Source organism: Eschrichtius robustus, chromosome 8, assembly GCF_028021215.1.
Source record: "Eschrichtius robustus isolate mEscRob2 chromosome 8, mEscRob2.pri, whole genome shotgun sequence".
In the NCBI taxonomy this organism is placed as follows: domain Eukaryota; kingdom Metazoa; phylum Chordata; class Mammalia; order Artiodactyla; family Eschrichtiidae; genus Eschrichtius; species Eschrichtius robustus.
Window position 1 is genome coordinate 20,760,758 of NC_090831.1, and position 12,602 is coordinate 20,773,359.

General features: G+C 39.7%; 1 protein-coding gene across 3 annotated transcripts in view; it reads left to right on the plus strand.

The window, feature by feature from the left end:
* The window catches only part of DNAJC2 (DnaJ heat shock protein family (Hsp40) member C2), a 27,942-nt gene continuing 15,340 nt past the window's right edge, over nt 1–12,602 (plus strand). For 2 of the 3 annotated variants that reach the window (XM_068550428.1, XM_068550429.1), the window contains exons 1-3: nt 1–226; nt 2,086–2,276; nt 5,127–5,202. In XM_068550428.1, the coding sequence (XP_068406529.1) occupies nt 163–226; nt 2,086–2,276; nt 5,127–5,202 (331 nt within the window). In that variant the 5' untranslated portion in view covers nt 1–162. The remainder of the gene's footprint in view (nt 227–2,085; nt 2,277–5,126; nt 5,203–12,602) is intronic. The other variant, XM_068550430.1, reaches the window with a different exon arrangement.

The following is a 12,602-nucleotide window of genomic DNA, read 5'->3' on the forward strand; positions in this document are numbered from 1 at the left end:
TTCATCCCGGAAGTAGTTATTGGTCGTCTCCATGCGCCGGTTCCTGGACATCGTAGAGCCAAGGCGCGAGGCTCGGACGGGGAGTTAGAGCTGGCGGGACTCTGAGAGCCCTCCGCCTGGGACGCGAACCGCTGCGCCCGCGGGGCTGGCTCCGGCGCCATCATGCTGCTCCTGCCCAGCGCTGCGGACGGCCAGGGCACCGCCATCACCCATGCTCTGACCTCTGGTACGTGCCCACTCAACCCCTGATCAGCCTAGCCTCAGCAGCCCCTGCCTCGGTCCTCCACCTTGGCGACCCCGAAACCTCTCTACCCTTGCCCCTGGCAACTAGCTTAAAGAGTGTGGGGCCGTGACAAGTGTCTTTTTGCTCCCTGCTATACAGAAGTCCTTCCCCAGACTGGAAGGGGGGCGTCTTCTTTCTGCCCCCGCAGTTTCTTCCTTGTCTCGCGGCTGCTGACTCATGGATTGGGCGGAGGAGTTCGGGACCGAACCCTCCAGTACCCTAAAAAGGTTCTTATAAGAATCTTGCCTACGGCAGGAGACTGCCCACAGCGAGCACCCCACGTGCCGGGAGCCCTACAAAGCCTTACAGCTGGCGCTCAGTTAAACACCTCTCTACCCTTTTACGTTTGCTCCGGCTTCGTTTTTTAAATGTCCCAACTCAGACAGTGCTCCTCATATTCAATATGAAAACACCACTGTGTATGCTGGTGGTAAGGCCCGTGTAGACAGACTTTTAAAGGCAGTCATTAAGTGAAACTTGTTCTGTAGAAATCAACTATCTTCAGTTTTTAAAAAAAGGGGGGTGAAATTTGTCCTGCTGCTGTAGGTTCTTAGATTTATAGCCCAGGACAGTCATGGTATTGTAAACTTAAAGAGTCTCTAATTTCAGTGATTTCATTGATTACCATAGCCACGTATACAGACGCTTGTTGTATGTGATTTTGGACGTATCTCACGGCACGTGTTGTGTTCCTGCTTACAGAAGCTTCTGTGTAATCTCACAAGTAGAGGGAAAGGCTTGAAAGGTCATGTTCTTGAAAGCCACACCCACACTACACAGGTAGTACTTCTTGAATATAGTGTTTTTGAATGCTCTCCTGTGAATGGTAGGAGAAATCTTAATTTCCCAACACAAAACATGAAAAGTCAGCTATTTTTACAAAATTGTGGCCATTAGGTACAAGTGAAGACTTAAATCTGAGTTTTTACCAGACCGTAAAGCTTTTTGCTTTCATTTGAAATATGAAATTAAACTTAAGATGCTCACTTTTTTCCTGACCCAAACTACCTTTTTGAATTGTTAATGTATACACATATAGTGACTTACCCCACTTCCCAGGAGTAATGATAAAGACTTACTTTTATTTTAACTGTTTGTGATTTTCAAAGTGCTTTTATCGTTTGTCATTCAGTCCTTCCAAGAAACCAGATAAGATAGGTATTGTTCCCATTTTACAGTTGAAGGCATCGTTGACTCATTTCATATAGCTACTAATTGTCGGACCTGCACTGAAATCCAGAGCTTCTGATTTCAGATTCAAAGCTGTTCCACTAAAGCACAGTTTCATTAGTAAATTCCTGTTAGCTGCTTGAAAATTGTCTTTCAGAAAAAATCATTGCTAGTGAATTCTTAAAATTTTTGAAAGCTATCTAATTTCAGGTTTTAATAATTAAGATATTTTGAGTTGTTTTTAGATTTTTTTTGATGAGGCTGGCTCTTGACAGTTTATAATTATTTATTGCTTTATTACAAGTCTAAAAAGAAAGCAGTTTGCACCATCTCTCCCTTTTCCTCATCTTCCTTTCATATCCCCAGAAAAGTATTGATTTATTGTTGACATTGCTCAGTGCCTTGTTTTGTCAGATAACTGGAAGAGGTTGATTGAATCTCTCTCTGTAAATACTAGGAAATGATTATTTATTGCTAACCCTCATGTTAACTGGATTACTGCAGTTATTTTCTCAGTTGATGGTTTTAAAATTATATTCTGATGCTGTCACTGTTTTGATCTTATTTATTGCCTTGGAACAGATTTATTCCATGCAATACATTGAAGCCTCTCTTAACGCTTTCAATCACAGCCTCAACACTCTGTCAAGTTGAACCTGTGGGAAGATGGTTTGAAGCTTTTGTTAAGAGGAGAAACAGAAATGCTTCTGCCTCTTTTCAGGAACTGGAGGATAAGAAAGAGTTATCAGAGGAATCAGAAGATGAAGAATTGCAGTTAGAAGAGTTTCCCATGCTGAAAACACTTGATCCCAAAGACTGGAAGGTACTTAATATCTGAATCTTGTTCGGTCAGATGCAGTTTTCCGTTATTAAACCATGTTTTAAGATGCTTCAACAAAATAATCATGATTGAGCACCTGTTTATTGTTAAGCCCTGAGTGGGATAGCAGTAGCCCTAGGATACTATCTCTGCTGGAGAAATCCAGAAAAAGTCATGTCTGAGTTGGTCTTAAAAGGTTAAGTGACAATTTATGAAACAAGAAGGGAAAAAAGGTGTTATGGGCAGAAGGGATAGATGTGCAAAGACACAAAGGAGTAAAAGAATATGCACTGCCTCTTTGGGGATTGGTGAAGGGTAGAGTAGCATATTGAGGGGTGGCAGTGAGAAATTAGACTGAAAACAGAGGCTAGATGAAACTCTGTAGTGTCCTTTTCATGCCATGCCAAGGAAGGAATTTATATTTTATTTTGGGGGCAGTAAGAAGTCATCAAAAGTTTCTGAGCTAATTTTAGAAAAGTAATTCTCCTGGCAGTACAGAAACTTGCTTGAAAAGGGAGGGCAGGACCGGAGGGGAAGGGAACAGTTTGCTGTTATGGGGCTAGTGCCGTAATCTAAGCCTGCGAATGAGTGCTTGATGCTTGAACTAAATTTGTAGCCAAGTTTTGAGGACGAGGGGACAGATTTGCTTTTTGGGGAGGTAGACTTGACAGGTCTTGGAGACCTGGGCTGTGCCACCCAAGAGAAGGGAACATATTCGGAAGACCCGTGATCATCCCAGCTTAAGTCACCTGCTAGACTGTGGTGTCAGTCACCAGCACAGGGTTGCAGGAGAAGGAAGTTTGCGGGGAACATCGTGTCTCTGCATCTGGAGCTCAGGAGTCCGCACTAGAGTGAACTGGGGAGTTGCGAGCATTTACAGGGCACCTACCGTCTTCTAGCCCTGGCATTGGTCACGTCACCTTGGACCAAAGTATAGAGAGAGAAAGAACCGTAGGACTGAGCTTTGCCGGGCATCGAGAAGCCAGTCAAAATGGCTGAAAAACGCTACTGGAAGGTGGGAGGAAAAGAGAGTGGATTCACAGAAACTAAAGGAAGATAACGTTTCAAGAAAAGAGTCAGCTGTGCTGCCACTGAGAGTTGAAGTCGAGTGAAGGCAGCTGGGTCATCTTGTGTTTGACAGCTGGAAATTGCCACTGAAGAGAGCAGCTTCATAGCCCCTGGGGTGAGAATGGACAGCAGAACTAGATTGGAGTGGTTTGAAAATGAATGCTAGAGGGGGTAAAAATGTTCTGTGGATGGCTTTTTCAAGAAGTTTAATTTTGATGGGCAGCAAAGAAATGGAAGTGGGGTCATGGGGGGGTCTTAAAGATGAGAGGTGACAGAGCTTCTTCTTACAATGATGAAAATAATCCAGTTGAAATTTAGAAGACAATTGAAAGATGCTGGCATTTGAGAGACATAGAGAAGATGGCATTCAGAACCAAGAGGAGGGATGGAGTAGTTTGTCTCAGTAGGATAGGCTTTCTCAGTGGTGAGGGAAAGGGAGAAGATGCATGGATGCAGGTAAGATGGCAGAAAGATGCTGGAATTTGAGTAGGATAATTTAAATTTTTTCATTAAGCAGGAGGCAAGGCCATTGATGCGAGGGTGGAGCAGGGTCTGTGAGGTTTAAGGAAAGACTAGAGGACTGAAGTATGTAATAATACGTAATAATAGTCTTAGGGAGTGGAAAAGCAAACCAACTGGAACAAAGTGTGAGTGCCAGACTTAATAAAGGAGCACATCCTTAGGGATTTTGCAATCCTGAATTTAAACGAAAACCAATCAACCCTATTTGACTCTTTTCTCCTGTGTTTTATGCCCTCAACCCCTCTTTCTCCCCACTCATTCTCCGGTACTAGATACACCCTTTGAGTAAGGAGCCTTCACTCAGGTGCTGCCTCAATCTCTAGATTTGCAAGGATGTTACCCAAAGCAGAAATGAAAGCAGCTGCTTCCTATCCAGAGAAGCCTCATCCCCAGTTTCTCAAAATTTCCATCCAGCCTTCTTTGCTCCACGGCTCCTGTCCTGTCATTGCCACTGGCCCAACCTACTGGGACTACTGTAATGATCCCCTCAGTTCTGAAGTCTTCCTGGCTGTACCTTGATTTAAGGATGGCCATAGCATATTAACATGTATTAAGAGAAATACAAGACCAAGAGTTATTTGGTCAAGTTTTGGAAAATGCTGGGCTATATAGGTTTCCGTCTGCTTGTTTTTATTTTTGTTTTTTTTAATTGCAGGACTTCTCAGAGCCTTTGTTTGGCTTCTGTGCATACAAATTATTAAGGCTATATACAGTGGTCTACATTTCCCAAACTTCCATGACCTCAGAACCCGTTTTTGGTTTTTTTTTTTACTTTTTATTCATTTATTTACTTATTTTTTGGTTGCATTGGGTCTTCGTTGCTGCACGTGGACTTTCTCTAGTTGCAGCGAGCAGGGGCTACTCTTCATTGCGGTGCGTGGGCTTCTCATTGCAGTGGCTTTTCGAGGAGCACGGGCTCTAGGTGTGTGGGCTTCAGTAGTTGTGGCACACAGGCTCAGTAGTCGTGGCTCATGGGCTCTAGAGCACAGGCTCAGTAGTTGTGGCACACGGGCTTAGTTGCTCCGCAGCACGTGGGATCTCCTCGGACCAGGGCTCGAACCCATGTCTCCTGCACTGGCAGGCGGATTCTTAACCACTGCACCACCAGGGAAGTCCCAGAACCCATTTTATATGGAACATGGAACATCTCACTAGACTTCTGTTATGAGAGTCTCACTTTGGGAAACTGTTTTAGGGTACCAACACAAGGAATAGGATATATGGCTTCATTTCATACTTGACTCCCTTTTGTGTCTTTATCAGAACCAAGATCATTATGCAGTACTTGGACTCGGCCATGTAAGATACAAAGCTACACAGAGACAGATTAAAGCAGCTCGTAAGTACTTAGTTATTTTGAAATAATCAAATATCTGGTGTAGGAAATGTTATCCTCTTGAAAAGGTATGCAAGATCATAGTCTATAGCCATAACTCTAGATTTAACATGTGTTGTATGGTATAATGATGTGTAACCACAGTCTCTTACCTTCAAAACCAGAAAAATGCAGTCTCATGAATGGACTTTCTCATTAGGAACAAGAAATCAGGGGGTGGGTGTGTGTGTTTGTGACAGGATAAAGAACACTCTTCCAATGGCAAGCTTTTAAAAAATAATATTTCACCTCCCCTTGGAAGTATGGCCAGCTGTACTTAGTGGAAGTTGCCTTGTTACTTAGGTTTTTCAATATTCTTTTGTGATCTTAGGTCACATCTTTGTTGATACCACCCTGTCTCTTCTGCCCAAGAAAGAGTTATCTGATGTTTCATTGTCCTTTTCATTGACAAGGTTAAAAATTGGTGGGGGGGGGACGGGGGCAGGAATTGTTGGCAACCCAGTCTTCATAGGCCTTATGAAACACCATCCCCTTAGTGCTCTGAACTGTCGAACTGTCCTGTCCTTTGCAGTCCTGTGGACATAATTCCTCACACCATTCGGTTCACCTGATTAGTATAAAGTTTCATGAAAGAGGTGAAGGTGATGAGTTTTCTGTTTTGTGTTAGGACAGTGTTCTGCCCTCTACTCTAGAGAATGGATATTGAGGTCAGAGGAGGTAAGATTGTGGCCATATGGAAGAGGAGGAGGGAATCAGGGACAGAGAAAGTCTTGCACTTGGAGGAAGATGACTGAATGAGACCTACTTCACGCTGAAAAATGCTAGTTGAGCCTAAGTATAGTAGATAAACTCAAAATTTTCTCATTAACGCTTGTATTTAGGAAAGTCACAGGAAATATTTTTTTAACAAGGTGAAGGAATTTATGAGATTCTTTTAGACCTATTATTGGATTTCTTTAAAAGCTGGCATGATTTTAGATTAAGCATATGTTAGTGCATATGAATAGTCCTTGCAATATACATAAATGCCAGGAAAATTCATTTGCCCTGGAAAAGTATTTGCAAAGTCTTACTGTATGAAAGAATAGCATACAGATACCAAATATGTCTTGACACATATAATTTGTGAAAGAACCAGAAGTGATTGAGAGCTAGGAAAGCAGTTGGTGTTTTAAGGTGAAGGAATTGTTTCTCTAAAGATAAAAAATGTATAATAATTGTAAAAGAAACATCCATTTGCTTCTGTTAAGTCCATTTGTTTTATTGGGATAATAGAGATTAATTTTTGAATATTCTGTTGCCAGAAGTTTTGCACCCCGACTGTACAGATTATTAACGCTATGTGGGTTTATGATTCACTCTCTGCCACCTTGCTGAATATTCTCAGTATTTATTCAGAAGCAGACTGTTGTTCTCTTTCCTCTATCACTGTAAAATAGACAGTTGCTACTTATTGCTCTCTGAAATCCGTCCAAAAGTAAAAATACAAAGTTATTGTTTGCAAATTTATAATCATTAGCACAGACAAACCTAATAATAATGTAAGACTGATGACGTTTGAGATCCTTCTAGTTCTTGAATCCTATCACAAACACACACATAAAGGAGGTTGGTGGGGTTTTTTTACATTTTATTTATTTAATTAATTTATTTTTTTAATTGAAGTATAGTTGATGCACAATATCATATAAGTTACAGGTGTACAATATAGCAATTCACAATTTTTAAAGGTTATACTCTGTTTATAGTTACTATAAAATATTGGTTGTATTCCCTTTGTTGTACAATATATCTTTAAAGCTTATTTTATACATAATAGTTTGTAAAAAGTTTTAATTTTGTTTAATGTGTTGACATTTTGAACTGCTATAATGAAAATTAGGGATTCAATTACGTGTGGATAAAGTAAGTGGTCTTTTTTTCCTTTTCTGCATTATCTGAAAAGAATATACTAGAAAAGTTGAATGATGGGTTAAGAGAAAGTACTTGAGTACTAACAGTGGTATTTCAATTTTCTGCTTGAAGAAAAATTGCCACACTGGCAAATGATGCATGTAGGTTTGCTATTCTTTACATGGAAGTAAAATCTTTGATTTGAATTTTCTAAATTTAATCATTTTAGCTTAAAATACTTCCCATGTTTTAAACTGAAAACTGTTTCATATTATGCCTCTTAAAAATTTGAAATCAGAGACTTTTTGTAATAATCTGTAATGGAAAAGAATCAGGAAAAAAAAAAAAAAAATATATATATATATATATAACTGAATCACTTTGCTGTACACCTGAAACTAACACAGTATTGTAAATCAACTAATATTTAAAAAAATCATAGAGACTTTTTATAATAATAGAAATATGAATGTACAATAAAAGCCCATTTGCTAATGTACCCTCAAAACACTCCAGAAACTATCTTTGGTGGGGAAGGGCGGAGAGGTATGTCTTTGAAATTTCAGTAAATATACACGACAGCTGTTCTTTGGCCTCCATTGCCTTATTTTTAATATTGGGTGACATTTTTTGCCTCTCCCAACCCCACCCCTGGGACAGAATATAGGAGAATCTCAGGATGCCCTACTGTACATGAATGACTAGAGGTGATTAGGTGGAAAAGTCAATGAAGAAAAAAAACATTGTAGCATAAGAGGAGACTATCCAACAAAAAACTGAGACATCACCTGTCTCAGACTTTATAATCAGGTTCAAAGGAAAACTTAATTGCTCCATGTGGTCAGTGAGAGATGAAGACACTGCCTTGGGGGCGGGGGGAGTAGCATAGGCACTGCAGAAAGAGACTAGCGAGAAAAAAGTAGAATTGCCTGGAAACTAAAAACAGGAGAGCAGCATTTAGAATTAGAAAGGCTGACTGACGTACAATTAGAAAACAGAGTAAAGCAGAGGACCGCCTTGAGGAATGTTCCCAAGATTCAGAAGGAAAGAATAAAGAGATGTCAGATTTCCCTAAAGAAGAGGTCAGAATGAGTGTAACAGAGACAGTAATTGCAAATAAAGAAGAAAAGTTGCCTGATTTATTATAAAAAGATACGACTTGAGATTGAGAATGTTTGTAGGCATGTGACTTAGGTTTTACTCCTCAGCATTTCAGAGGAGAACGACGTGAGTTAGGCTGAGCTGAGCAGCACCTGTTTTGACAGCAGGGGTGGGAGAGCAGCGCCTTGAGAAGCTGTGGCTTTCCCCAAGCACTGGCCGTGGGAGGAGCCTGTGCTCGGTCCCTGCGGTGCCCAGCAGTGGTGGGGTCATCACACCCCTGAACTGCCTGGTGTGCTGTGATTATTGTTCCTGGCTACTTAGCTTCCAGGCCTGATACTCAGACCCTCAGTTCCTGTGAGCCGCCTAATAACCTTTAAATAAATTCCCTTCCTGCTCAAACCAGCGAGAAGGTGAAAATGTCTTCTCTTGTTAGTGGAGAAACTGATAATACACTTGACTATAAGAAAAATCTTGGAGCTTAAAAAAACCAAAAGTGTATTTGTCACAGTTTCTGAAACCTTGCAGTATATGTAGAAACAACTAAATATGCCCATAAAAAGACTTGTACAGAAATATTCATAGCAGCCTTATTCACAATATCCAAAAACTGGAAACCAACCCCAAGTGTTCACCAACAGGATGATGGATAAGCAAACTGCTATATACAATAGAATAGTACTCAGCAGTTTTCAAAAAATTACTAATATACACAACGTGGTGAATCTCGAAACATTATGTCAGATACAAAGACATACTGTATGATTCCATTTACATGAACTTCAAGAACATGCGAACGTAATCTGTGGTGACAGAAATCAGAAAGAGGTTGCCCCAGGTGGTAGGGGTCAGGAGTTGACTGGAAAAGGGGTACAAGGGAACTCTGAGTGATGGAAATAGTCTGTATTTTCTTTTGGGTGGTAGTTAAGTGAGTGTATACAGTTGTCACAACTTGTTGAACCGAATACTTAAAATCTGAACATTTTATTCTATGTAAATTTTCTCTCAATTTAATAAAATAGATCTGATTAAACAAACCAAAACAAAATCACTTGGGAAATGAAATATACTCTTTTGCACCTAGACAGAAATAAAAATTGTATTAATAGATTCTTTTCATGAAAGTAAGATCATTGCCTGTCAAAACATACGGGGTGGCAGCTAGAGCTGTACCATCAATAAGTTCATTGCCTTCAACTATTGTGTTATGTTTTTTGTTTGTTTGTTTGTTTGTTTTTGGCCACGCTGTGTGGCATGCGGGATCTTAGTTCCCCAACCAGGAATCGAACCCGGGCCCCCTGTGGTGGAAGCGTGGAGTTTGAACCACTGGGCTGCCAGGGAAGTTGTATGTTACCTTTTTTAAAGGAGGGAAAAAATAAAATGGGCATTCAATTTGAATGTTTAAAAGAATAGTACTAAGGAGGATGGAGGGAAAAAATAGATAAAACAATATCTTACAATGGATTTGCGAGAAGAAAAAACAAATATTGAAATACAGAAAGGATAAAAACAATTACAGAAGATATTTTTAACTGAGACCACTATTAAATGCAGTGAATTTGAAAATTTGACGAAATTGGCTTTTTTGGAATTGAAGAAATTTAAAGAGTTACCAAGAATTATCTCCTAAAAAATGTTTTAGGCCTAGGTGATTTCTTAGATGAATTTTTTTCAAATGCTTAAGGAATTGAACATTCTTATGCTGAATGTAAACTGTTTCTGGAACAATTCATTTTTTGACATTAATGTAATCCTAGTATGAAAACCTGGCATTGAAAGGCAGAATTATGGAGACACTAAAAAGTTCATGGTTGCCAGGGGTTGGGGGCGTTGAGGAGCGATGAACGGGTAGAACACGGAGGATTTTTAGGGCAGTGAAACTACTTTATATATTATGATGCATACATGTCATTATACATTTATCCAAACCCACAGAATGTATACCACCAAGAGTGAAAACTGTGGCCTTTGGGTGATTATGATGTGTCAGTGTAGGTTCATCAATTGTTAACAAACAGTGGGAATTCCCTGGTGGTCCAGTGGTTAGGACTCAGCGCTTTCACTGCTGGGGCCTGGGTTCCATCCCTGGTCGGGGAACTAAGATCCCACAAGGCACGTTGTGCAGCCAAATTAAAAAAAAAAAAAAAAGCTAGATGGAAAAAAAATTGTAGCAGGTGTACTGCTCTTGTGGGGGATGTTGATGAGGAGGGGCAGGGAGGGGAGGCTATGCATGTATGGGCACAGAGGGTATATGGAGCTCTTCATCATCCTCTTAATGTTTCTGTGAACCTAAAACGACTCTTAATTAATTTTTAAAACCTGGCAAAAAGAGCTTTTTTAAAAAACTACAAATATCACCCATGAATATAATACCAAAAAAAAAAAAAAAAGCACCCAGTTAAAATAATAGCAAATTAGGGCTTCCCTGGTGGCACAGTGGTTAAGAATCCGCCTGCCAACACAGGGAACACGGGTTCAATCCCTGGCCTGGGAAGATCCCACATGGCGCAGAGCAGCTAAGCCCATGCGCCACAACTAGTGAACCCACGTGCCTAGAGCCCGTGCTCCACAGCAAGAGAAGCCACCGCAATGAGAAGCCTGCACACTGCAACGAAGAGTAGCCCCCGCTTGCCACAACCAGAGAAAAGCCCAAGTGCAGCAACGAAGACCCAACACAGCCAAAAATATAAATTAAATTAAATAAATTAATTTTAAAAAATAGCAAATTGAATTCAACAGTATATTAAAAGAATAATGCCCATGAACAAGATTTCTCTTAGGAAATATGTCAGTGTGATGTCCTAAGAAGAATGTGAAAGTACATATAGTACAATTTAATACCCACTCCTTTTTGGTAAATACAACTTTGAAAAGAAATGCAGTTAACTCCCTACTTAGATAAGTATTTCAGACTCACTGCCAACAAACTTTTAACTGTGACATTAGTGATATTCCCATAAAAACCCATGGGGGAAACTTACCTGCCCATTACTTTTATGCTATTTGGGAGTTTGAGTCAGTGAATTAACGATATTAAAGGAGAGAGAACTATTAGAAAGAAAGAAAGATATTATTTGTAGGTAATATAGGATCTACCTAAGAACTGAAAGAGTTGAGTCAGGTAGCCAGATGCAAGAAAAATATACAAAAATAATACACAGTTTTTGGAAGTTACCATCAAATTAGAAAGCTATAGTCATTTTAAAGATAATCCTGGGACAGGAATAGGTAACCAGAAACAGAGCCTGGTAAAATTTACTGTGATAAAGGAGGCATCACAAATTAGTAGAGAAGGGAGGATTATTAGATGGTATTAGGACTTTGAAAAACTAAGCTTTTCAATTCTGACCGTAGAAAATATTAAAATAGAAACATATATCTCAAACTTCTGGAGAATGAAGGACCTTCTACATTTATAAGTACTGGAATAAATTATAAAGGAAATGATCAGTAAATATAAATTAAAAAACTGAATGTTTTTTGAAAACAGGAGTAATCACAGCAGTTGTGGAAAGCATTAGCATCAAACATGACGGACTAGGAGAGGCCGCGTACAAGCACAGGCTTAGGAGTCAGGCTGCCTGGTCTGGAGCCCAGCTTGGCCAGCACTTTGGACAGGTTGCATAGAGGTTACATTGTTATTTAACCTCCCTGTGCCTCGTTTTCCTCATCTGTAAAATGGAGAAACTAATAGTACTTTCCTCAGCGGGTTACTGAGAAGATCAACTGATAAAAATAGTGCTGGCACATATTAAATGCTCAGTAGATGTTAACAGCCAGCCGTTAGTCATTGTAAAGTGACGCACACAAACTAAGAAGAAAAAACTGAGACAGCCTCTCTTTCCTCCATAAATGAAGGATGAAGGGTAGAAATAAAGAACAACAAAAAATTTGTTGAGCACCAGTGATAATCATGTTTTAAATAATTGGGTCCAGTGTTGAGGTTGTGGTGAAAAGGATGTTCCCATAGGGGTGTGCAGTGGTATGACTTTTAGAACGGGACTTGTTCCTACATTTTCAGTCACTAATTCACTTCTCTGAGTATGTCCTAAGAAGAAAGAGTCCTAAATACGGAAAAATACTTCTCTACAAAATGATTCAAATTGACTAACTTACAGTAGTGAAGAATTGGAAACAATCTAAATATCCAGCAGTAGGGAAACAGTTACATAAGTTATGATAAATCTACTTGAAATACTGTATTAAGTAGTCATTAAAATTCTTTGAAGAGTTTGCAACAGCGTGGAAAATGGAACTGCTGTAATGTTAAGCTGAAAAAAATCACAACTTAAACTGGTATATATAAAATGATTATAGCTACATTTTTGAAAGCATATGTTTAAGGGGGAAAAAGTCTGTGTGGAAACACACCAAAATATGAACGGCACTTGTCTTTGGGTGCTGGCACTTTG